The following is a 22,879-nucleotide window of genomic DNA, read 5'->3' as shown; positions in this document are numbered from 1 at the left end:
TCTTGGGTAGTTAGACAAGCACCACAAGGAAGAGACATGATGACAGACCCAGGTGGAACTAAGTGAGGTTTCCACTGTTATTAAGGGCTTTAGAGGCATGGACAGACAAAAGCTCAGAGGGGTTTTGGAGATGAGCGAACACTGGCCTACAGCACTACAGCTGCACTGATGTGCTATTAACTCCTGCTAATGAGCTCTGTGGAAAGGCATAATAAAGGTATGCATGAGTTCCCTGGGCTGGGTAGACACATCTCAGAATGAAGAAAAAGCTGACCTGAAGATGCATGAAAATAAAAAGAATTTAGTGCAAGAATAAAAACTAAGATCACCTTACTGTGGCAACACATTCTCTCAGCCCTATTGCAATGACTTTACCATGCTTCCTTACATTACAACCATAAGTGTTAGTCAAAATAAAAATAAAACATTATTCTCACCTGATTTTGTCCCATGCCATGGCACGGGTAGAGTGTGACCCTCTGTCCAGTTACTTGATGTTCATTTGTAGGGTTATAATCAAAGCAGAAGTTTTCCATTCCTCTATTCTTCAGCTAATCAGAACAAAAGAATATTTTAAAATATTAGTCTAAAGTAAGGAACATATTCTGTAGTCACTCTACACCCATCCTGCTGGGCTCTGAGATCCATCCCAAAGCTCGTGCAAAGCAACTGGAATAGATCAAAGGGATGCAAACATCTCTCAGACTAATATGAAATAAAACTGGACCATCTTGACTTTGAGCACTGAAGCAGCCAGACATGATGGCTTCCCCTAGGAATGACACTGTGTTCCAATGTATTTGCAAAGGAAGTGGGTAGAAACTATGAAAAAAGTGTGTTGAAACCCAACAAGCCATCAACTCATGCAGAACAAAAGAGTCTGCCATGCCTTTTTCCCCCAGGATCTACTTGTTCAATTTTCTTATAAAAAGATGACTACATACTTTTCTCAGTTTGTCAAATGGGAAATGTTAGAAGGATTTGTTCTCAAAAGGACTCCAGTACCCTCTTGAGGCTGAACAAGCAGACAGATTTTAGGATCAGAAATCTTGAAAGTGGGCAAAATATATCTTTGGAAAGAGATACTAGGTGTGATATTAAATGCTCTTTACTCATGTTGCTGATCTCTGACAGAAGAGGTGCATAACTTCCAGATAAAATTTTAAAATATTACGTTAGCTAATTTTAAAAACAACAGGCTAGTTAACAAGGATTTGCATTTAAGTATTCAGGAGGCAAAAGTAACTGAAAATAAGTTAAACAATCACATAACCACCGATTCCTGGTATCAGCCACATAACCAAATTTGAAAGTACACAGAGCAGAATAGGTTTGGTAAACAAGAAGCTGAATGCCCCTGTTACTGAGTATAATTATATCACAGACAAAAAGAATAGGCAGAGTAAATCTCAGAAGAGTTAGTTCAGCAAGGTGTAATTTCACTGCTCTTCCCTAGTCATGATAATCATATCCTGAGTTCTTAATGTGGAAAATGAGTGGACACATAGGGATTGCAAGAGGCTAGAACTAAACAAACAAGACAAACCCTGCGGGGCCTAAACCCACCACAGAGCAAACCACACAAGTTGGAAAATTAAATACTTGTGTTCTATATATGTTTGCTTTGCCAACTTCTACTTTTAGTGCTACCCAACATCTTTCCACTGCCTTGTGCTCACTCCCACATTGGACCACTGCAACCCTCCTTGAACAGTCAAGAGAAAACATTTTGTTTACTTTCCTAATGGGAGCCAAGAATTACCCTTAGAAAAACAGGAAAGAGAAGTGTCTTACATAGACTATTTTTAACACTGCATAACTACATAACCAAACTACATAACTACATAAACCAAACAATAAGCTTCTCATGTTTCTACATTCTACATCAGGAAATATCAACCTAAAAGTCATAACCACTTAAAATGGTAATTTTATCTTACAATTGTTGTCAGCAGCTGTCTTCAGGACCAGAGGGTCTCCCATTAGTAGGTTTATTAACATATGACTCTGCCTCACTGTCTACTGGCTCCAAGGACAGCAAAGCCCTTATCCACCGTGTCCTTCCAGGCAACCCAATGACTTCACTGGTGCTCTTTGCAATCAGCCCCTGGCACATGCTCAAGTGTGAGCTCCCTTTTGGGAAATTTTAAATAATCTGTTTGAAAATGCCCTGCACCACCAGAACTACAGTAACTTGCGTATGCATGTTACTCAATGCCCAAATACACACAGCAAAAAGATGTGTAAAAGTTTTACTAAACTTAAGCTTCATTTCAGATGGTTTGAAAAAGAGGCTGTGCTCCAGGAATGTTACCATGTATGTTCTCTGTTTTTCACTTTCATGCATAAATGCTTGTGATACATGCTGACATCTTCCTGCACGTACATGGTCCATGAGGTTCACCTGGTTCTTTTATTTTGTCAGACATTGGTAGACATGCCCACACTTCATCAGGAAGCCCAATAGGTATTCAAGACCTAATTAGTGGAAATAGTATATTCTGAGCTTTTTAATTACCTGATCTGAAATAACACAGAAAAATTTGAAAATCTGACTGCAGCACCATTTATTAAAAAAAACCAACCAAAAAACCAAAGAAAATATACACACCTGCCCTCTGTTCCAAGGCAGAAAAAAAGTATGAGAGAATTTGTGAAATATTTTCCTCTTGTTAAATGAGAATATACAGTTTAAGTATCTTTTATGTGCAAGAGTGCAAGAACTCTATCAAAACAGTGATCATCCACTCATTTCTGAAGCTATGTTTATTCCCACATCCACCATAAACAAGTCATGCAACAAGAACAAAATTTTCTCTGTGACTTACCTTAGTTCTTTTGCAGAATGCTGCATTAGAGAAACAGAAGCGAGAAAAAATATTGATCACCTTGCCACTGAAACACATCATTCAGATCTAAAACAATGTACCCATGCAGGTCTATTGGCTGTGGTTTTTTACAGCATTTGCCTCCTATTGAAACTCGACATGTGTCACTCTACTGCATGTCATTTAGTTACCACTGTTTGGAGGCTGAAATAGGTATAAACACCAGCTACTGAGATATTCACCATAGACCTTAACCCTTTCTGCTAGGAGATATTTAAATCTATTGTTTCCTAGTATCTGGACATTTGCATATAACTACACAATACAGATGGCATTCTATGAATAAGTCTTAGTTTGATAAAGTCCATTGTAAACAAACTATCAACAACAGATTTTTGGCATTAAAACTTCATTGCATTAGTTGATAAGTATGGCCAATGGAGCACTGCCAACCTTTCTTTACATCCACAAAATAGATCAGAATCCTCTTTATTCTGCCAGTGGCAGTGCTGCTGATCTATTAGTGATATGGACAGATGATACTGTGGCATGCAGTAAGATATGAATTTGCAGCAAGCCAGACAGCTTCACTAGTACTGACCAAACATCAGCTTTTACCTCAAAGGTAATCCAAGCAGTCACAGGGAATGATTCTACTGAGTGAATGCTATTTTTATATTATCTGTTAACTTCTTAAGGGCAATGCTGAAAAGGGCATACAACACTGATGATTAAAACCCTCTGAAGGAAGGTGACACACTGCTGTTGGATTCATTGGCTCACCCCAGCAAGCCCAAATCTCCCTAGGAAGCTCAAAAACCTATAAGCATGTGGTTCAAGCAAGGGTGTGTTCACTACCAAACACTTGAATTTCTTCCAAAAATTCCTTTTAAAAAGCCTCTGCCTAGCTTTCGGAGGCTTTTCAGAGCCAACTAAGTGGTGCATATTTTCCTGTGATAGGCATAAGGTCTCCAGGTCTAGTCAGTCCTAATCTTGGCTACCAAGTCAACCTCAAGTGGCAGCTCTATAAATTGGATTATAATGCAGTTTAAGAGGTATACCTTAGAGAAGGGACCCTGGTATCTCTGAGAACTTGAAGCACCAGTCTTGTAATAGCTTTGATTACATAATTTAAACCACATAGCTCTCTTCTTCTGCAAACCTGTCCATATATGTCATGTGTTCTTTAGATCATTTAAATAATGGTCTCTTTCATGTTGCAGCAAAACAAAATTCTTCATAGTTTTAAAGGCATAGTTTAAAATCTTTCTTCCAATTTTTATTTTTTTTTTAAAGATTACACCTAGTCTAAATTAAAAGCAAATTATGACTGAGCACTTGCAAATGAAGACAAGATGGTCTTGGAGAAAAATGGGGAAGGAAGCTGTTTTTGACTTCTCAACTGACTCAGTCAGTGACAGATGCCATTACAGAGAGAAGGCAGAAAGACAGACCAGATAGCAAGTCCCAGCACAAGACATCTATCAGCTTAGTTGCTTTACATTCAGCTGAAAGAAATATCAGCTAGAAACTGAGAAGAACAAAGAAAAACTTATCATGTCAGAACATAGTATGGTCTCACTGCCAAGTGATCAAACTTACAGAAAATTAGAGTAAAATCCTGATTTTTGTGTCACCATTGTTTTTTAAAAGCAATCTTGATGCCAAACTTAAAGCCAAACTCACTGACTGACCATAATCTTTATCCTTCGATATGCACTGCCAGCCATACATACCTCAGAAGAGAGAAGGAGAGAAGAGCCCTGACTACTCCCTTCCTTTGCAGCCATGCCCTTCCACAGTCACCAATAACATGAAAAGATCACAGAGCTGCCCAGTTCCTTTATTTTCATCCAGCTGCACAATGCAGCAATGTCACCACACTGACACTGAACACACCAGCTGGCTCAAAGCTCTTCCCACAGATGCCCACACCATCCCTTCCCAGGGTAGTTAGGATTTGTAAGCTGAGCCAGTCTCTGCTATCTAGGTGGGCAATCTGTGCAGAGCTGGGGCTCAAGTCTTGTTACAATTTCACACCTACCTACTGGTAGGTACTCTGCCGTAAGTGCATGCTCTAGGATGGCCAAATCAGAGGCTGTGCCAGAAAGACATGTCAGTGTGCTACACCAGAGCCTAAAAGGTATTATCAGCCTTTCCAGAAGTGCTGACATCTTATTATTTTAACCCGCTGAGTGCCTACCAGCTTCACTTCCTCCTGCTCCCCCAAAGAAATTACTCAAGTCAGAAGGTTCACATCCCACAAAGTTCCAAAGCTGCATGAAGTCCAAGGAAAAGCAAGAAGATATTTATCTCTTTTATAGGTCTCAGGCAGTTTGCAGGAATGAAATCATATCTCAGGCAAAAAGGTTCATAATTCAGTATGTTTAAGTAAAGTTTTAGGCAGCTAACATTTTAGATAACCAAGGGCAATATGGATATTTTTATCTATATATCAAGGAAAAAAAATGTAGCATAAGAAGCTGCTTGTCAGTGCACAGCACTGAATGCTGCTCAGCAATTCTTGAGTCCATTTGAATAACACATGGCTGGCTTATAGGTAATCTTAAAAATATTTTTAACTTCAGTTCAAATGGAAAAAGATTTTTAAGGGAGGTAAAAATCTCCATATTCCCTTGTATTCTCCTTGAACAATTAAATAACCTCACACTAAGTTGAGCTGTTATCAAAGCTGACACTTTTAAATACAGTATTTTTGTGAACCAGAAAAGCCCTACACAGCTAAAGTGGGAGTAAAGAACACCATCAGTGATTCACTGAAGCTAGCAGATGGGACTCAATATCCACAAATCAGCTGAATCAGTAGGTGTCTTTCCTGCACTCTCAATTTCTCAGAGTACAACCATACTTCCATCACATTTTAAATTCTTCCTCCCCCCCAAAAATGGTGTATTCTCATTATGCTCACAACTAGGTGACAGCATTTATGAATTGTTTTTAGAGAAATATATAGAGCACACCTAAATTACACTCTAGATACCTCAAGCAGCTCTGAACAAGAGTTATTATTTCTAGGTACTGTCAACTCCTCGCCTGAAGATGACAATTAAATCATAAAAGAAACTGCACAAATCCCTTCTCTTCACTATCACTGACACCAGTCTAACCCTTTCTTTTGGAGGGAGAAGGATGGAGGTGGAGGGAAGGATAAAATTTCTGAAATGCTCCTGGAAGGTAAGTCTTATAATACCTTACTGCTTCAACTGGCTCAGAACTTGCCAGTGGCAATCCAGCACAAAAGAGCAAAAACAGAACCAATGTTGTACCAGGGTTTGTTCAAGGTACTGGATAATGGTGAGTAACACCCTTCAGGTCAGTGATCACACAGAGATACTACCTCTCCTGCAAGCTCCAAGATAAATGGAGGAGGGTGGCAATTCTCCCAGAGGCTCCTAAGGGCTTTTCTGACAACTGCTGCCCTCCCAGTGGGAACTCCCACAGCTCCCCAGGGGAAACCACAGCATTTCCACATTAGGATCTTTTTCATTCAACGAGTTATGAAGCTATTAGGGCAGACTGTGGGGAGACTTGGTTCCTGAATGTTTTGTATGTCCACAGACATCAGAATTCTTTTCCCTTTCCTGAAGGAGATTCAGCAAAGGCTGAGTAACTTAGCGAAGGGCAGATGGCAGCAAGACAAGCACTGGATGTGATGATGCAGTGTGGGAATGCAGCTTAGCTGGATGTGCAGAGCGATTGAGTTACCTAGCAAAAGTACTTTTAAGTCAATGTGGCATTTGGTAATTAGGAAGGTACTTGATACATCTTAGCCTGGTGTAAAGGTGCAGTTTTGTGTTCCTAACATGCAGCAGGTATCTGGTGATTTTTCAGAGGAAACAGCTATTTGCTGCATCATCTCTGCCTTCCTCCCTTCCAGATGAGATGACAGTAATGTAATATACACAGAGCTATAGTTTATATTTATTTAGAAGCTGCAAAAAGCTGTCAACTCTTAAAAGAGAAGAGGTTTCTGATATTGAACTCATTGCCTGTGCCCTTGCTGGTCTAAAGTGACCTCCAGATTAAAAATTAACATGTTGGTTTAATATACAGAATCCCCTATGATCTGGAAGCACTTAGCACCAGCTCTTTCCCATCACCAGAGCATCATAGTTTTCATCAGATCAAATGTACGAACATATGTTTCAAAGGACACTTTTTCCTTTCAATTCAACAAGTAAAAGAAAACACTTTACTGTTCTCTTTTTTGGTTACATGACGTTTCAAGAAATAGAAATCTCATCCTTTCCTGCCTTTAACACTCCCAAGATGTCACTTACAAGGAATAATTCACAGCAATATTACCTGTTCTCTACTCTGTCACAGAACTCCTTCATAAACAGCATTCCCTTAAATAAAGATTCTGATAGATATCACATTTTAAAGTCTACTGGTTTTAACAGAATTCTACCAAAATCCCAAACTGATTTCAGCACAAAAACACCTTCACACTGACTTAGTAGGAGAGCTCAGAGAACTGCAAGTAGGCTCCCTTTTCAACAGCCATGTACCATTCCAAAGAAGCCTGGTCTGTCCTCAGGTACGTGAAGTTCTGGATACACGTTTTCCAAAAACCATTTGAAGTCCTTGCATTTCAGCTTCTCTCGTAGAAGTCTCCTTTCTGTCACATCTCCATATGGTTCCTGAAAAAAAAAAAAAAAGGAAAGAAAAGAAAAAAAAATTAAAAAAAAATCCAGAACAGATGCTCTCTTTTAAATTATCTGTATACATTATTAGGAACCGTATGCTACAGTGATGAGTAGGACTTCTAGCCAGGAAAAATCACCATGTTTGGGTGCTGCATTTGATTTCATTATCCTTACATTTGTTAAATGCTGACAAAAAAGAATTGGAACTGTGCAAGTAGAACTTTAAAATATTCTAGAAGACAGTTTGTCTAAGAAAACTCCCTGAATCTGCAAGTGAGAAAGCCCTTGAATGCAGATTGCTGGAGACTGAGAAGGCATATTGGAAAATGAGACTTCCTTTAGATGGATAATTGAAAATCTCCAAAGCAGCAAATTAATCTTTAGGATTTTATATGATACCACTATCCATTTGCAAATTACCTGTACAGTTTTACACTTAAATGATGAAATTTGTAAAATCTGCTGATGCATCCTTTGAAATTCACCATTTTGGGAGGTGGGGAGTATGAAATCTTAAACCTCCAGAGAAAAGCTTTCATTGTAGACTTTTCCCTGTCTATGGATTGGAGCAGAGTCCACATCTTTTTATGTCTGTCTTCAAAAACCTATCTTCATATTGACTAGGGATTTCAGATAGTCAGGCATGAGAGCATTTGCAGCCCCTAGATTTTTACAGGTCACTTGACACAGGCTTTCATCAAACCACAAATGTATTTGCATTTCTCAAAGCTGTGGAAATACCACTGAAAACACAAAGCAGATGTAAAACAGAGATGCCTGTTTGAATAAACAAACAGCATGACATATTAGTTCTGAGGTCTGAACATTAATCTTGAAGTGAAACTTCATGGAACCAATTTTTGCAGCCATATCATCAATCATTTTTCCTGTTATGCTATGGAACTGAATATTAGGGTTTGATGAAGTAAAAAGGTCTGAACTCAACTGCTGCAACAAGTGGTGCACAGAGCATTATGGAAACCAAAATTCAGCAGCAGCAGCTTTGATACAGGGAAAAATAACCTACCTGAGTTTCAGCTTATATCCACTGTGTTACAATAAGCCAATACATGAAACTTCCAGTACTAACACAAAAATATCCTTTAAAGTTAAAGCTGTCATTACAGACATAAGATGGCCAGCACTTTACAAGAAAAATTGTCAGCATTTATTGTTCTTTTTGTGTATGACAAGCTGAAATCAGCCTGGTGTTGCCTATGGGCAAATCCCATATTTCTCTCCAAGTCAGACTCCAATAATAAAACCTAAATAGCTTTTATGACATTAAAGTAAACCAATTATTACAAATGTGTGGACTATAATGATCTAATTACCCAATTTAATCCAAACAAATACAAGATGAAAGCTAACCAAATTCATCTTCTCCAGCATCCTCCAGCGTATTTTTTAAAAGCCTCATGTTTTCAAGGGCAGTTTTCCCCTACTGCGTCTACTGGGGTTGGCCACTCAAATGAGTGAGGGGCTCCCTGTACCCCACACTGGTCCCACAGGTCTGATCCAGTGAAGCCGGAGGCTGATGCCCAGCAGCCCATGCCAGGCACAAAACTCAAAAGGCAGTGTTTAGAAAACTTTTCATGCAAAGAGATCATGCTGGGGAGATTAGGCACCTCCAGAAACAAGCAACAGCAGACAATGATTTCTTTGGGGCCTGAATTTTAGACCTTGTGACAGAGGTTCATTTAATTCATTTCTAGACACTGAGAGAACATTTCAATGTTACTGTTTTCCAGCCTTCAGGCCCCTAACGATAAAAACATCCAAGTTATAAATTTGCACACTGCTTTACTGTTTTGACATATTCAGTTTTCACAGTAATAATCTCCTGAAAAATTTTGCAACCAATGATCTTGTATTTTCATTGCAAGAAAAATAAAAACATCAACTTATAAGAACCTCCAAAACCGACAGAACTGATACTTGAAACATTTTATTAGGAATGTTTTCATCTGAGTTGCCATGACTGATTTTAATTAATTTAATCTTTTCAATATTGATTTTGGTTTCCATTTGTTGGAGGTTTGTTTTTTGTTTTTTGTTTTTTTTTTTACTGTACATGGTGCAGCAGTAAATCAAACAGAAAAATCTATTTTGCTTTACATCAGTCCAAAGTTTTACAATTATCACAAGACAGGTAGTTTTGCTAAATATTATTACCTTGCTGTTTACCTGAAGGTCTACTGTCCACTGAAACTTGTTGATTTGCATTCATTAATTGTGTAATTCAAATTGAGAGTCCTGTATCAGCCAGGTCATAGAAGTGCACATTTTTGACTAAACAACTCCTCCTTGCTTTGATGATCCCACTTCATATTATTCTTTCATTTATTCACTTATTATTGGGCCACCTTGTAACTCTTACAGAATTTTAAATTTTTTCCAAAGAATTAAAAATTATACACTTATTCTATGTCTGGGAAAATGCTTCAGAAGGAATAAGAAATAAACATAGAAAGCACTTCATGTTAAATATTAGCTTAGTCAATAGTTAGTAGGTTGAAAACAAATTCTCCAAGAACAATGGAGTTGAACTCACCAGGCGAGCGTGGGGGTTTCGGTGGTAATAAAGCTGTTTGTATTCATCCATCCACACTTCAGCTGCACGCACACTGTTTGCCAGAGCTTTGGCCCGTGAGTATGGAGCTTGTTTGGGGAAAACATGACCTACATGGGAGCAAGGATGGATCTCAAGACTTCCTCCACACTGCCATATCTGAGCAAAGAATTGACAGTGTGTATCATTAATTTTGTCTTTTGCAAGCTCAAGGATATAGTAACAATAAGCCTGTGTAAGAATAACCCTGTCTCAAGAATACCACACCATACTACAAGTAACACATACAATAATTTTGTGTCTCATTTGATGACTAAACTGGATAAAATTACATCCTTGTTGCTCTTAGTAATTTGCTCTGAGTTCACAAGGAGATAATCACTCTCTGGTTTTATCTGGAGCGCAATATTCCTTTCTTAGTTTTATTTTCTCATGATAAGATGTGGTCTACCATATAAGTTAAGAAGGCATTGTTAAAAAAAAAAAAAAAAAGAAGCATGTTTCTTTTCCAAATTAACCATGTAAATAGCTATCTTGGAAAGAAACTATTAACTAATTTTTATCAGAAATTTCTAGCTCTATATACCATCTATATATTCTACTGGAAAGCTGACTTGACAACACAGGTAAGCGTCCCATTTGTACATTCACCAATCTAGAAGGGAGGCACAGGTGTGTGGTGATAAAATCCCACTAACCTTTTCCAGTGGAAACCTGGGAAAGGTACCCCAGACCCAACACATGAAAAGAAAAAGCAAAGTGCTTCTATAACTTATGGTGGTCCAACCAACAACAATGAAACAACCTCCCCAACCTCCCCTACCAATATTCCTGCTTGATGCCAAGGAAGTACTTGTACCTGAATATGGGATTGGCAGATCCCTGCAAAAAAATAACTCTGCCCTTGTGCTCATGCTCCTGCCTCTCTGGCTCCCCAGGTTGGGAAATGTACAGCCCATGAGATAAAGTCCAGAAACAACCATCAAGTGGATCCATTAGCCTCAACACTCTGTACACATTTTTGTAATTACATTCTTCTCTTCTGAAAACCAAGGACTTTTGGAAGTTCATCTACACAGCCACTTTCCCATCACCCGTGCTGAACTTAAGTTTGATTACTTGAAAGGAAAGCACAGCTATGCATTTCCTATTCAATATTGTGTGTGACCACACCTTGGCAGATGCCCTGTTTCTGAAGGGTGCCTGAAACAAGGTTTCTGAAATTTTGCCAGATGGGAGGAAGGCCGGATATGTTGCTGTACTTGAACTAACTTGAGGATGTCACCAATAGCTCTGATAGATTTTCCATAAAAGATTTAGAATTCTCCTCATGTATTCAACCATGCATAAGTGGTAGCTCATCATTGCTTTGTAAATGGAAGACAAAGGAAATTAGCTGGGATAGGCTTAAGGGGTAGAGGTTTGCTCCCTGAAAACCTTCTTGTATAAGACATACATTTTTAATTATGTGCCATTCAAATGAATACAGCAGGAGTGAAAGATATGAGGTAGCAAATAAAAGCTCTGCTGCTAACAGTGCCAAAAGATGAGTGGCTGGACTTTTCCCACCTCTCTCTCTCTCTGGGAGTTTTAGGGATCTAAAAAGATAAAGGCCTTCAGCTCACACAAGACAGGACTTGGTTTTAGACTGCTAACTTTTAGGGGGATTTTTAAAGTTACTAAGAATTTCTCTAAAATTTCTAAATTTGGAAATCAAAGAGTGTCATCTCCATTGATTTGGTTTTGGATAACAACATAGGATTGCCTGCATGGCACAATACTGTATTTAATTACCAAAGTGTAAGCACTCTAATATATATGTTTACTTTTAAAACAGAGAGTTTCTTTAAAGATATAGGTAATTCATTAATCAGCTATAGGGAGTACTGGATAATTATTACATCCTGGATTTAAAATTTTAATTTCTTGCTTTCCATGTGAGGTTTCTCTCCTCTTTTTTGCTGCTTTCAGGGAAGCAGTATATTTGTCATTTGAGCAAAGATGATTAAAGGAATTATATAAAAAATCTAGAATTCTGTACTAATCTTTTAAACAATTTGCATATTTTCTTATGTAAGTTACTTTACTGCCCTTTTGAAGCTGCTATGAAACCACCCATCCACTTTCACTTTACAACCTCCTTTTCTGAGATTTATTTCAAAACAACATTTTTCATAACTATTATTTCTATGTTCAAGATTATTTTTTAAAGTTGTAATTTACCATTTGAGATTTGTCAGCAAATATTGAGCCATAATTTTATTAGTTTAATAATTTCCAATGTTATGTTCCACATAAGAATTATTAATTCACCTTTATTTATCTACTTTAAAAAAAGATATTAGGAACATATGATAAAGACTACTGAAATAAAAATGTTGTTAAGAAGAAAGCACATGATTCAGCTCTTCCATGATAAAGTCTGATTTCAAAGGAATGAAACAAACTGACCATATCTCTGTTAAACTGACGACAAAAAGAGAATTCCATAACAGCTGAATTTTTAATAATTAAAGCTCTCTAAAAAATAACTGTAGGTTGCTAAGCAATGCTCATTAAATTCTAAGTATTTCATAAAAACAGTACAAAAATTATCTTGTCATCCTATTACAAAAGAAAATTAAATATACTTCAGCTAAACAATTCCTCAAAAGGTTTATTCACGTTCATTTTAATGGAAAAATTATGACCTCTATATAAAATCAGGTACAAATGAACTGCCATAAAATAAAGCGAGGAATTTAATAGAGAAACTAAAGTTGATTACTAAATGCTAAGTAAGTGGCTCTGCAGAAGATTCTCCATAAAACTAGTTCAACCTTCTCTAACAGAAAAGCACATAAGGTTTCATGCATATTTTGCAAGCTCACGTACACGTAGATCTGTTTCTTTCCTAGGTCTGGATAACTCACAGCTCTCATTATAAAAGCACACATTTTTCCTCCACTTCAATAAGAAAACAAGGTGACTTTCCTTTTTTCACTTTCACTTTCATCTTGATGCATGCCGACTATTGGCATATTTTCTTTTGTTTTCAGAGACAGATGGTGGCATTATGAAAACCTACAGAAAATGTTCAAAATCTCACCTTGGGATTGCTGTCTCTGCCAGGGTCTCTGGACAATTGACCTTGTGCAGGGTCAATGAATACTAAAGAATAAAAGCTCTACCAGCTCATTCTAACATTTTAAGACTATCTGGAAGAAATAAAAAACATAGAAAGGATGCTACATCCTATAAAAGGGCAAAATGTGGAAAACCATACATTTCTGCTGCTCTCTCTCTGCTGCAATTTTTTCTTGACAACTTGTGGCTAAGCCCCCAGTGTGATGCTCATGCACACTCTGCCAGAAGCTGGGTGGGTGGAGAGGCACCCCAGACACAGACTCACCCTGGCTGCTCTCAACACAAGACAGAGTTCCAGATCCAGACAAAAAGAAACAATACAAAAATACTGGAAAAGAGACCCCAGGTGTTCTGAGGCGTATCACCCAGGCTCATGGGCAGTAACATTTCTGAGAAGAAACACCTTTTTGCACATGGTAAGCTGAAGGACAGACCACAGACATATTAAGCCTTGGTCCAGAAACAAACTTAAGTTGCAGCGCCACTTGCAGGACCAAGAGCAGAGAGGGGACAGAAGCTGCAACCAGGTTCCCTTTGCTCTGAGTACAAGAGGGAGAAGATGAAAGAGCATGTTTTGAATCCCTCAGAAAGAGGAGTTTCAATGCCCATTATGCCCATGAAGTGAAATTTTATCCAGCCAAATAGCATTAAGCAATCCAAAATCAAGGTACATTGACTCGATTCTGCATTCAGCACGTAGCCTCCATCTCTCTTAGTCATCATGCTTTTAGTGAAAGCTTTGTCCTTGTTGCACCTCTCAAAACCACAGAGAATTTCTCCAGCTCAGAATAATCGAAGTGCAAGAAAGAGAAGGCTTGAGGACAAGTCTTTTCATGTCATTGGGAGAGAGTGGTGTTTTCAGAGACGAGAGCAACAATAAATTAATTTACAACGGTTTTGAGTAGTTCTGCTCCTAATTTTCAGGTCTGACAGGTTTAGAAAACACAAGGACAACAACACTAACAATGATTTATCCCTTCAGACCTCTTGGAATACTGCAGGCAGCCAAAAGAACACAGTTAAACAACATCGTAGCACTCTGCTCTGTTCCACAAAAATCCTCTCCACACAGAGCACAAGTACAAGGGCTCCAAATCAAACAGAGCAAAGCATGTTGCGTACAAATACCCAGATGCTACTGGCAATCTGCACTAGGAAAATTGGCCAGGCATATTTGTTGGCCATTGCACAGCCTGTCCTGGTAAATCATTTGTCTTCGAGGAGTCGCTTGAACCACCTGGATCTACATGCTGGCTTAGACCCTTGCAGAGTGTTTGTGCACTCTCTCCTGGGGACTCTGCTGCTCCCTTTGTGCTTCTCCTGTGTGCTAGGCCACCTCTGGGGCTTCCTCTGTCCCATGCGGAGACTTCTGTTCTGCATGCTGAAGGGGTAAAGGCATTGCTCATACATGCTGCAGCACCCCACGGAGTCCTGGCTCAAGGGAACCAGTGACGTACAAAATGAGGCTGGCTGCCAGAGCTCCACAGAGGTCAATGGCAATGGAAGGGTGGGTCTAAAGCAGCAGCTGGTACTGGGGCACTCTGAGCCAAAAGGAAGGGGTCAGGCTGACTGCAAGACTTGGTCTCCCCAAAAACAAGACACAAAGAGCAGAAAGCCAAGAACAGCACACCAAGTGTGCCATATTAGAGGTTTTCTTCAAGGAGTTGAAGTTCTGGGTACACTGGAACAGGAGACTTCTGCTTCAGAGGGTGACAGGACTGATGGAGGTGGGTCAACTGCTTCTCCCTTCAGGTGGAGGCCTGCTGAACTAGACTAAGACTACTGAGTAGGCTGTGTTTGGGCTTACGTACCAGAAACTGTTCCCTAGGTGGAAAAGGATGTGGTCATGAACTCAGATCAAAGAATGTTTCCAGCTGAGAAGTCTCCCTCCACAGAGAAACCGTATCAACTCTAGGCCTGTGCTTGTTATTCCTAATAATTTTTGTTCCTTATTTTTATACCCTCTTTTCTATGATTTCTGCACTGCAGGCAGCAGGAAATCGTAACAGCAGCCAGGAAGACTCCATGCTTCTCTGGTTAACACACAGACATCCAGAGAGACAGTCTGCTGATGTCTCCTTTCTCAAGAAAGTGGTTTTGTAACATTGAAATGCTATTTAACCTTGAAATCTGTTGTCACGTGGTAAAAAAATCCAAAAATCCTCCTGTACCATGAGTCAATGACTCACAGAAATGCAAACATGACCATCAAAAATAACAGATGATGGGCAGAACAGACAAGGGTAATCCAGGATAATAAGCTGTGAACTCCCTGAAAGCCAAAAGAGGCCCTACAGCATCCCTCTTACGTCACCACTGGATGGCTTCAAGTGTGATTTGGGGTAAACCATAGGCAGCCAGTGCTCAGTGGGAATCAGAGGATTCTCCTCTGCTGAGCAGAGAACACTGCTTTGCTGATCAGTCTGGACTGTCCTGTGTCTCCTCTCTTTTCCTGCTATAAATCCTTTTCATTACAGCTATCTGACTCACACCTGAGCACTTGGTCACGCCTCCTGTGGGCACAACTCTACAGTTACTGGAGATCTTCCACCATTTATAACCTTTGTACAAACTTTTTCTGAGGTGAATAAGAATAAAGCTTTAAAATTAGTACAGAGGCTGCCTTCTCCTGCCCCACTGGGAACTGTTTGCTCCATCAACCACAGCAAGAACTCTGAGTCACATCAAAGCACTACAAATCTTTTTCCCAATGACCTCCTTCAAGCTGCAGGATGTAAACTTCACCCACTAGTATCACACCCCTTTTTACATTTTATACTAGAGCTCAAAACAAAGACGTATTTAAAAATTTCTTTAAAATGGTTATTTGGAAGAAAAGTACAGCTATCCTGAAGTGCAAGAACAAGATACATCTAAAATACTCCCTTCTTAACACTTGCTTACATTACAGCTACCTCATTAAGTAAAAGGGCATGAAGAAAGAAACAGGAACTTGTTGTATTCTGAAGAAAAGAAACCTACCCTAAAAGAGAATTCAAGGTTTTCTCCTCCCCAGACTTCCATTCCTGTGTCATAGGAACCAAGATAATCAAAATACTTCTTGCTCACAGAAAATAATCCACCTGCCATGGTTGGAGACCTATGAAAGAAAACAGTAACTCTGAACTGAATAAAAAGAAAAAAATATTAAGCCAATGCAACAGATGAAAAAAATACAATATTTTTCTATTTTCTATTTTATCAGTCTTTTCTGGATACAAAGTAACAATCAGAAATTTATCAATTATTATGAGGCTATTTGAATTTAATTTTGTATTAAAAAGCTGTATCTGAAACAACACTGGAATGTAAAAATATTGTGTTAAAACAAATTTTTCCAGCTGCAGTGTCTGTGAGTAAATGAAGAGCCTCTTCACATAACAGAACATTAGCTTCTTTGTGGCAGTATTAGTATTAGTCGACTAACTGTATTAGTCAGCTCTGAAATTCTAAGTGCTGTATCCTTATCTATTTTACTTAAGCAATAATTAAATAAATACTTGTGCTTTAGTAATTAAAACCAACATTCTTGATCCCACAACTATCAACTGAAAAAACTCTCAGACTTTAATTATTAAGTAAATATAGCTATAAAGAGATTTGTTTTCTTTCTAAGAAGATCTACCCGTCTGTATGTTCTTAAATTTTTTTAATAATTTTGGAAAAAAAAAATCAGGAGTCATGACTGGGTCCTCATTGAAGATCACAAGGCCCGGAGTGCCAGCACACTTAAGGGATGTACTTCCATTATGGTAGAGTGTGCACATATACATAAATTTGTATTTGTTCAATGTTGTTCTCTATTGTTTACAGTCTTAGGATGACTTTCTTTAAAGTGCCAAGTACATAATGGTGATTAGAACTAAGTTTATCTGACATTATGTGAATTTTACTAAATTGCTGTTGAGGTAAATATCAACAAAAGCGAGATGAATGATCAATTACTCTTAATCTGTCAAAACTTATTCTACTAGCTATCTTTTGAAGCAACACTGTCTCACACTGTCATATGTTGTTTCAAAGAATGGAATGAGATGAGACAAGACAGAAGGAAAAATAACAAACTCCATAACCAGTCAAGTCCTTCTGTCTCACTCCAGATCTCTCCAAACCAAGCTGTTGGTGACACCACTCCCAGCACTGCTGCTTTCTCCAGACACTTGTCAAGCTCACAGTCCTCAGGCTACCCTGAAACTTTATCCCTCATCATTTTCCTCTTGGCATGTCAAAGACAATTCTTCTTATCATGAAGTAAAAAAAAAGCATCATATTTGAACTAAATGTTTTAAAAAACATTTAATCCATCTGGTTTTGTTTTTGTTTTGTTTTTTTAAGGACAACATGGACTAATACATGCTGAGAAAGAATCAATTACTACCTCTCTTTTCCCATTAAAAAAAAAACGTTCATTCTGTTGAGTATAAGTACATTAATATTTGTGAAATACTGGGAATTAATATCATGATAAGCAACTTACAAAAGACTGAGAAAAATTAATAATTCTGTATTTTTTGTGGTCTATACAATAACAGATAAAAGTACTAACAAAATGACGGTATTAAAAATGCTGAACAGGTTAATTTAATTCAATAAACTGCTGAAATACAGAAACTTCCACAGCAGATGGGGCTAGGTTGAACATGGCAGATCCTCAGCTATCAGGATCTTGTCTACCATTCCCATTTTCCAGATGCCTTGTTTGTTCTATTCTCTTACCTCTCCTAAATATACACTGTTGAGTGACAAATAATACCAATTGATGGCATCTTGTTTTAAAATAAAACAAAACTAAAACCTATAATGAAGACATCAGCCTGGGCTCTGCGAGTTAGTCCTTCACAAAAACCATGGTGGATGGAGCTGTATTGTTTCACCCTAGTAAAGAGCTGGCAAAATGGTTCACTTTTGAAAACAGCACAGTGAACTACACAACACAGAAAAACATCTTCAAAACTGCTTTTACCTTCTTACTGGTTGGTGATTTTTTTTTTCCCTTTTCATCGTTGCCCGTGATACATTTTTTTTTGACAACACAGAGCTCTTTGCTTTGCACAGAGGACATCCTCCAGTATTAGTTAACCAGTTACACTCTTTCCATGTGCTGGTAAGCATCTGTAAGAGTTTGTCCAGAGGAGTCAGGAGACTACTTTGCAATAGGCTTTCCATATGGAAGATGAAACAGGATTTTCAGCTTTTAGAGCACTATTTTTTCCAGGAACATGCTAAACAGTAGATATTTTGGAAAAAATGGGAAACTAAATAAAATACATACTTTTTTGTAATATGTTCATTTCCCAAATATCTTTCAGCACCTGGCATTTTCAGGTGAAATCAAAAACACATTCACAGTTTCTAGGATGCATAAAAATTAACCTGATCGAATCAGTCTTGGACTTCCTCCGTTTTTGTTCTCTCTCAGGGGTACTGTGCCAAGTGAAGACCAGCCGCCAATCAAATCCACCAATCTGCGGCTCACCAGCATTTCCCAAGTACTCAAATGTGTTCCAGTCAATAACGTCAATAACAGGGCAGACAACAGCTGTTTCTTCTTCAGCAATCCTGGTAAGGTTTTAAAACAAAAGGGTGACTTCCATTAGAAACATCTCTAAAAATAAATAAAATAGAAAAAAAAAATTAAAAACCCCCTAGAACTGACAAGAACAAAGAATGCTTACAATACCAAACATGAAGTTTTGCTCCTTTTCAATTCATGCTGCAATAACAAGGAAATGATGATACAATAAATACAAGAATAACCCCCATTTTCCGACATCAGGAGGATGTATCACGATGGACTCTGCTGGCAAGCATCAACCTTCCTGGATGGTGGAAGCAAGATATGCCAGATGGCTTGAGATAACACATTCAGCATCTGGCTTGGCTGCCATAGCCAGCACCACTTTACCAAGAAAAAAAAAAGTTCATTTTCTTTTGTACAGGTAGCTGTTTAAGAGAGCAGTTTGATTGCATACTTTTGCAGTGATGAATAATAAACCAGCCAGACTCTTAGCCCTTGAAGTCACGGGGCTGTTCTTGTAACTGTGATCATCTGCAAATGTTGTAGTGAGAACTGTAACAGTAACTCAAAAAGAAGCCCTGAGCTTAGAAAAAACCAAACCTCAAACATGGGAATTGGACCTCCAACAATGAAACATAACTGAAAGAGGCTTCCAGAAACCCTGGCAACATAGGAGATGAAAAGGAGAAACAAGATAGCACTGCGAATGACATTTCTAATACCAAGGGTGATCTAAAGATAGTCAAGATCTTTATCATACTAGGAAAACATCAGAGCTGATGACATTTCTTGCAGGTCTACTTCTACAAGGAGATAAACCCCTTCTGCCCATTTCTCAATATCATGCAGGGTTTTCAGGATTCCTTTCCAAAAGGATTAATCCTTATAAAAGGCAGTGGGATTATTAGCCCTCTCCTCACCTTCTAGAATGGCCTTCCTCAGTACAAGGAGCAACGTCAAGCACACAAGCTCAAGCCAAGGTCTTTCTCCTAAATCACTGTTTAGCATCTTCCCTGTTCTAGTGTTAGACACCCCCTGATAGTTCAGTGAAATGAAGTAACTTGTTTCACTTAGGGATGCAGAAATGCACTTTAGCCCGGCATCTTGTATTTACATATTTCAGAGGTGAAAGAAAACTGAACACATTATATTGTCAAACAAGTAAGAGATGCAGGGCATCTGTCATCCAAAGGGAGCTCATTCCTCATGGGATTGTTAGGCTAAAACTCTGTAGACTGACCACTGGCTCATACTGTGAAATTAGAGTAGCTTGTGATGGTTGAATGCAGCAGAGAACAGCAGCAATTCCAAAGTAGTATTGTCTGAGCTAAGAAAGACTGCCTTAAGTGTGAAATGGCCTCTTGTTGCTGGAGGAAGTATGTGAAACAGCTGTTTTCTTCTTTATATCTCCCATTGAGACCTTGTTTGGTAGAGCACACAAATGGCCTTATACAAATATTGTTATCACCTGTCTCACTTGCATAAAACTTTGTATAAATCCTCATTGTACAAAGCAATGAAAATGATATCCACACGTAGAGGAAAAAGAAAAAAATCCAATAAAAAGTAAAAACATTTTCCTCCTCCTGTCACAAGTAGGAAAATAAGTAAAAAGTAGGTAGCTGGCATATGATTTCAATTATGAAAGGAATGAAGTAAGTGAAAAGCTGTCACCTTTTCCATAAGTTAAGAATTAACTAGATGGTACAATGCACAGGCAGCTTACAAACACAACTATGTTTGCACTGCAAAGTGCTAACACTGTTGTATTGCTGCCATACATTTGAGTCAGATACACCGCAGAAAAACCCCTTAGAGATGTATGTCTGCATCTGCAGCAAGAGCGGCAGGAATTCTGAGAGAGGGCTAACTTTTTACAGGTGGCGACTATAGCGTTTCAAAAAAATCCCAATCCTTCCTCAAGATTGCCATCTAGTGGTGCGCTAAAAAAGTGAGGAAATCACAGACTTTTCCCCCATCGTACACTTTTTTAGGGGACAGTTGTTGAACCTATGCTCGTGATTTGATGTTTATCCCTTTTCCTTTCTTCACGGTATCATAGCTACCCCACAGTTACCTGGAATACACTCGGTGTGAAACTTAGAAACAAGGTAAGTATGACAATTTTAAGAAAACTAAAAACTGGAATTGTATTCTAGATACAATTTCAAAGGGACATGGGGAATTGGGAACACAAGTCCCACTAGGAATGAGGAAGACTCACACACATCAAGACACTATGTGCTTTTGGAAGTCTCTCTCCAGTTTGTATTAGGCCTGATTTTTCTGGTCCTTTTCTGTACTCTACAGTACCTGGTGGGAATCTTAACAGGATCCAAATCAAAACACCAGCCTTGACGAAAGATTTGTTTTTCTTTTAATTATGTTTTAAAGAGAGCTGGTTTCCTACATACAATATTTTGGAGGTCTCATTCAGGTCCTGTATCTATCAGTATCTGCTAATGGCATCCAAGGGGGTAAAGCCATGAGCTGTTAGCAAAAGGGGCAAAACCAACAAAGCTTTGTAATGGGATGCAGGAGCAGCAGATGCTGAGATGAGGTGCCAGTGGCTGAACTCATAGCAGGAAAAGTCAATGTATGGCTGCTGGCTACACATGGGTGAGGCTTCAAGAATAAAATAAATATTCTCAGCTGAAACAGAAGGCTAGTGTTCTGGTTTCTAGGGGGTTTTTGTTAGAGTTTTGGGAAGGTTCCTTGGGTTTTGTTTTTTTTTGTTTTGTTTTGTTTGTTTGCTTGCTTTTAATTAATGAAAGTTTTCTGAACAGCCTGACGGATCTGCAGAATTAACAAGAGACCACACAGGCATAAAGTACAGTGTCCCAGGACAGATGGTTTCCAAGGAAGAGTCAGTGTTGACATAACATTTACTCCTGCCTATCCTACACCATGATGCTTTATGTCAGAACCAGTCTGGAAAGGTGGATTTGCTCAGGACTAAGAAGATGGAGTTTATTGACCTGTATTATGCAAACATTGCCTTGCAGGGCACACATCTTTCCAGACCTTCTGCTCACCCAGGCTGACAGAAATAGCCTCCTTTACCGATGTAGTTCCAAAGCTGGAAGTGAGGACTTGTCTTCTTGAAAACCAAAACTTTCCATTGCCTGAAGAGGCAGCTTGGTCCTCAGGGAAAAAAAAAACAAACAACAAAAAAACAAAAAACCAAAAACCAACCAAAAACAAACAAGCAAAAAAACCCCAAAACCCACTTTGCCATGATCTTTCAAACTTCCATTTGCATTTGCTCCCCCACAGCCAGGAGACAAACACCAAACACTCGCAGTGCCTCAAGGAGCAGACTCCAGTAACCTTTGGTGAACCATGAGTCATTTTTCCACTGCAGAAGTGGGCCAAACTGTCTCGCCCCTTCTTCTCGAGAGAAAACCAGCCCAGAGCATAAGCTCACCTTGCCAGCAGCGGCTCCAGCCAGCCCTCATGGCATTCACAGTGGCAGTCCAGGAAGGTCAGGATGTCTCCTTTCGCCACAGACGCCCCCAGCAGCCGGGCTCGAACCAGCCCCTCCCTCTTATTTGCGCGGATAAGACGCACCTTGCGTAGGCCAGCCACGTAGTTTTCCAAAGTCTCCTTTAAATGCTCTGTAACAAGCCAAAAAAAGAGAGAATAATATAGTCTGAAATGATTTGTTTATGTCTTGCTATAGGAAGCTCTCTCCTCACTAGCATATTACTTATAGTAGGGCTCTAAAGACTGTGGTACTTTGAACTCAGATTCGGCTATACATGCTTAGAAAGGACATGAAAAAAGCACCAAACTTGGATTTGGACACAAATCAGTTACTTTTAAGAAATCGAGCACTTCACATTTACCTCTGTAATACATCCCCAGATCGATAAGAGCTTCTCAAATGTTACTTAAGACTTTCTGTATAAAAGTTTTATTCTTAACACAATTCATGTGTGGTGGAAAATGCCAGCATTGCCTTTATGTCCTGTTGTTCAAACAAGACCAAAGAACTAGGTCACTGTCATTATATGAGACACCAGGGGAGCATTGGTGCAATTGAAACTTGCTCAATTCAGGAAACCCTGAAGTGCTCTGATCAGACTGTAATCTATCTATACACACAGCACTTGTGTTACAGCACAGCAGATGTGCTTCCAAAACTAAATTTGGTACATAAGCC

At 38.9% G+C, this 22,879-nt stretch overlaps 1 protein-coding gene across 4 annotated transcripts in view; it reads right to left on the bottom strand.

Annotated features, from left to right (window-relative positions):
• Nucleotides 1–22,879, bottom strand: part of GALNT12 (polypeptide N-acetylgalactosaminyltransferase 12) — a 47,063-nt gene that overhangs the window by 10,096 nt on the left and 14,088 nt on the right. For all 4 annotated transcript variants that reach the window (XR_005255697.1, XM_038126989.1, XM_038126992.1 and 1 more), the window contains exons 3-8: nucleotides 22,142–22,331; nucleotides 18,570–18,755; nucleotides 16,179–16,296; nucleotides 10,053–10,229; nucleotides 7,361–7,492; nucleotides 438–551 (exon numbers count right to left, since the gene is read on the bottom strand). Coding sequence is in view for 3 of the 4 variants with exons in the window: in XM_038126989.1 (XP_037982917.1) it covers nucleotides 438–551; nucleotides 7,361–7,492; nucleotides 10,053–10,229; nucleotides 16,179–16,296; nucleotides 18,570–18,755; nucleotides 22,142–22,331 (917 nt within the window). In the remaining variant the exon portion in view is untranslated. The remainder of the gene's footprint in view (nucleotides 1–437; nucleotides 552–7,360; nucleotides 7,493–10,052; nucleotides 10,230–16,178; nucleotides 16,297–18,569; nucleotides 18,756–22,141; nucleotides 22,332–22,879) is intronic.

Source organism: Motacilla alba, chromosome 2, assembly GCF_015832195.1.
Source record: "Motacilla alba alba isolate MOTALB_02 chromosome 2, Motacilla_alba_V1.0_pri, whole genome shotgun sequence".
Classification (NCBI taxonomy): Eukaryota; Metazoa; Chordata; class Aves; order Passeriformes; family Motacillidae; genus Motacilla; species Motacilla alba.
This window is presented reverse-complemented; position numbering and strand designations above follow the sequence as displayed.